Source organism: Saccoglossus kowalevskii, chromosome 8, assembly GCF_978046115.1.
Source record: "Saccoglossus kowalevskii chromosome 8, keSacKowa6.1, whole genome shotgun sequence".
In the NCBI taxonomy this organism is placed as follows: domain Eukaryota; kingdom Metazoa; phylum Hemichordata; class Enteropneusta; family Harrimaniidae; genus Saccoglossus; species Saccoglossus kowalevskii.
In genome coordinates this window covers 19,065,524-19,068,455 of record NC_140648.1, presented here as the reverse complement: position 1 = coordinate 19,068,455, position 2,932 = coordinate 19,065,524, and the positions used below count along the sequence as shown (strand labels likewise).

Genomic DNA, 2,932 nt, shown 5'->3' with positions numbered 1-2,932 from the left:
TTAAACATGCGTCAATGAAATCAGTGTAAATTATCAGTACAGTAAATGTTAAAATGGATGGAATCGACATTCTAATCCACAGAACAGCTTAGTAAGATATTGTGTAGTATATATATATATAAACACATTAATTTTGAATTTCCAAGTACCAACACTTCTCAAGTCGAAATGTTTTTTGTTTCATTTTGGAACTATGTCACGAAGCATACATAGATGTTAGATGTTCCTCTACGCAGTGCTAAGCAGTATTTAAGTAGTTACACAAAATGAATCATTTAAAAAATCAGCTAATATGGTAAAGCGGTGACCATTTATATACTGCTCTCCCAGTCGACAATTTCCTTACGTTGATCGCTGCAGTTCTCTTGTAGATCTATCGAAGTGGCGACAGTCTCCTGAGTCTCTTTGAAGTTTGCATCCGAACTTATATCAGATCCAGTGTACGAGTATGGACGCTGTCTCTCATCGCATTCAAGGATGGATATTGCTTGCAAATTAGTTGTCTGATAGATACCACGCATGGTTTGACCGTTGTTGTTGAATTGGAGCGGCGATTCGTCTAGTTGATTCTGAGCTGTGATCTTCATTTCGTCGTCTCGTTGAAGCAGATCAGTGAGACTCAAATCAGACAATACCGTGCCGCCACGTATATGAGTTCGCGAAATCGCATGACCGTTGCCGTGATAATATATCGGCGTTTCCCTGCGACTATTAATATGTAAGGTGTTCGGATTGTCGATGACAGAAAATCTAATACTCTCTGTACGCCCGCTGCGAAAGAAGGAAGTCGATTTTGATCTCGAGAAACCAGCGTACCGACTACTACCCCCACGTACAAACTTGCGTGGTTTCTTAAACTTTGGGCAGCAGCATATCATTCGAAAGCAGTTTTTAAAACGCTCGCTCATAAAACAGTAACAGATTGGGTTTATTGAAGAGTTTGATAGACCAAGCCAGAGAAAGAACGCGTGCACACTAATGGCAATCTCGTCGTTAACAAAATCCAAATAGATTTGCGAGATGAAGAAGGGTAACCACGATACAGCGAACAATGACACTAGCCAAAGAAGCATTTTCACGACTTTCCTTCTCCCCTTCAGTTGATTTTCTATTACAGCGTTATGTGCCTTCGACTTAGGTAGAGGATCGCGTCGTAACTTTTGATCGTGATTCCACAGCCTCTGGCAAATGCGCAGGTAAACTGCAATAGTGAATAGCAACGGTATGAAATACGTGAAAAGGAAAACTAAAATACCGTACAAACGCTTGATCTGTCTCGAAGGCCAATGCAACTCGGAACATATTGTGTCAATCACTATTCCGTTGATTGCGAGTTCTTCAGTATCATTGGTATACAGCAAAGGCGCCATAATAATTACAGACACTGTCCATATGCCAGCGATGAAAATTGTAACAGTTCTTTTGGTGAAAACCGAGCGGGCTCTTAGAGGCTTTCGAATAGCGTAATAACGATTAAGACTGACTGCCGTGAGTGTTAGCATACTACTCGATACGCACACACCCTGTATAAACGGCACCAATCGGCAGATCACTGGTCCATAAATCCAATGCATATATATCTCCCAACCGAGAGAGATTGGCATACATAACAACACTACCAATAAATCACATACTGCTAGATTAGCCAGAAAGGCGTTTGTCACCGTTCGCATGTGGGAAAACTTGGCAACTGTGAACAAAACTAAGGAATTCCCGACCAGACCGGTGAGAAATGATATAGTGTACAAGATCATCAGTGCGATGACTTGTGGTTTACTGTGGCGCCTTCGTTCTGCTTCTAATTCCTGTAAAATGTACCGATGCATCAATTCTAAGTCGAATGCTAGTCCATAATCATAATAGGAAAATGCTTCTGTAAGATTATTGGATCTGTTGAACGAATACACTGTTATGAACGCATTTTCCGTAGACACTGCAGCCGGGCCTTCGTGCGCAGGTAACACATTCATCTCTAAGTTTTCCCCGCCAGAAGCGGTTGGATATATGTTAATATCGTCCATTGAGAATCTAGTTACTGGTGAGTAATTGTTGGTCTCCTACATCGGTCTTACTTTCTTTGTGAAACACATATAAGATGCTTACACACAAAGCAGATACTCCACAAAAAAATACATCCCCAATTGTTGAGGCTACAAAAAACAGTGACTAATATTTGATGGTAGACCGTTGGCAATATGTAGAGTTGGACTTCACGGAGCGCTGTGACATCGGTGGGTAAGCAATGTTATTCCTAGTCCGGCAGCAATGTCAGAGAAGTGCAGCCGTGCAGATTCTGTGAAAGAAGCATAAAAAACATGTCAGACAACAACATACGCCTTATACAGGCCGTTGAAATATCTCGCGTGGCTCTCTAGTTCTAACCGAGATCTCGGGGACCATTTGCAAAAGAGGACAGTTTGTGCATGGCACGAGGATGCGTGTAACACGTAACATAGCACTTGTATCACGTAAATGGTTGATGAGGTCGAATTGAGACATTGGAATAATTGATGTTGCGCATAATCAGTTAATGCGCCAAGAATTCCTGAAACGGTGGCTGTTCGTTGACTTATAGATGACGTGCTAGCAGGCCTGGGATTTTCACAATGAAAACACATTCTTTTAGTTGAAACCCACTAAAATGCCTTTATCTTACATATGTTGACAAGACGATGTAACTTGTCAAACATGATATTTTTTTTATTTATATCAACAAGCAATATTTTGAAATAAAACTTATTTTTACTTCATTTTCACAACTGTTTCATCTTAACTGAGCAGGATGACCCTACACTTCTATTTCAACTTTCATACTTTGTTTTCCATATGCCACCATATGCATGACAGACAATGTCGGACAAACAATTAAACAGTTTTTCCGCCTCATGTCTTGAGGCGGAAAAACTGTTTAATTGTTTGTCCGACATTGTCT

At 40.7% G+C, this 2,932-nt stretch overlaps 1 protein-coding gene across 1 annotated transcript; it reads right to left on the bottom strand.

The window, feature by feature from the left end:
• Positions 1-311: 311 nt before the first annotated feature.
• On the bottom strand, positions 312-2,021 carry LOC102809370 (QRFP-like peptide receptor). Its single transcript, XM_006814615.1, has one exon. The coding sequence runs from the start codon at positions 2,019-2,021 to the stop codon at positions 312-314; it is 1,710 nt and encodes a 569-aa protein (XP_006814678.1).
• Between the last annotated feature and the right edge of the window lie 911 nt (positions 2,022-2,932).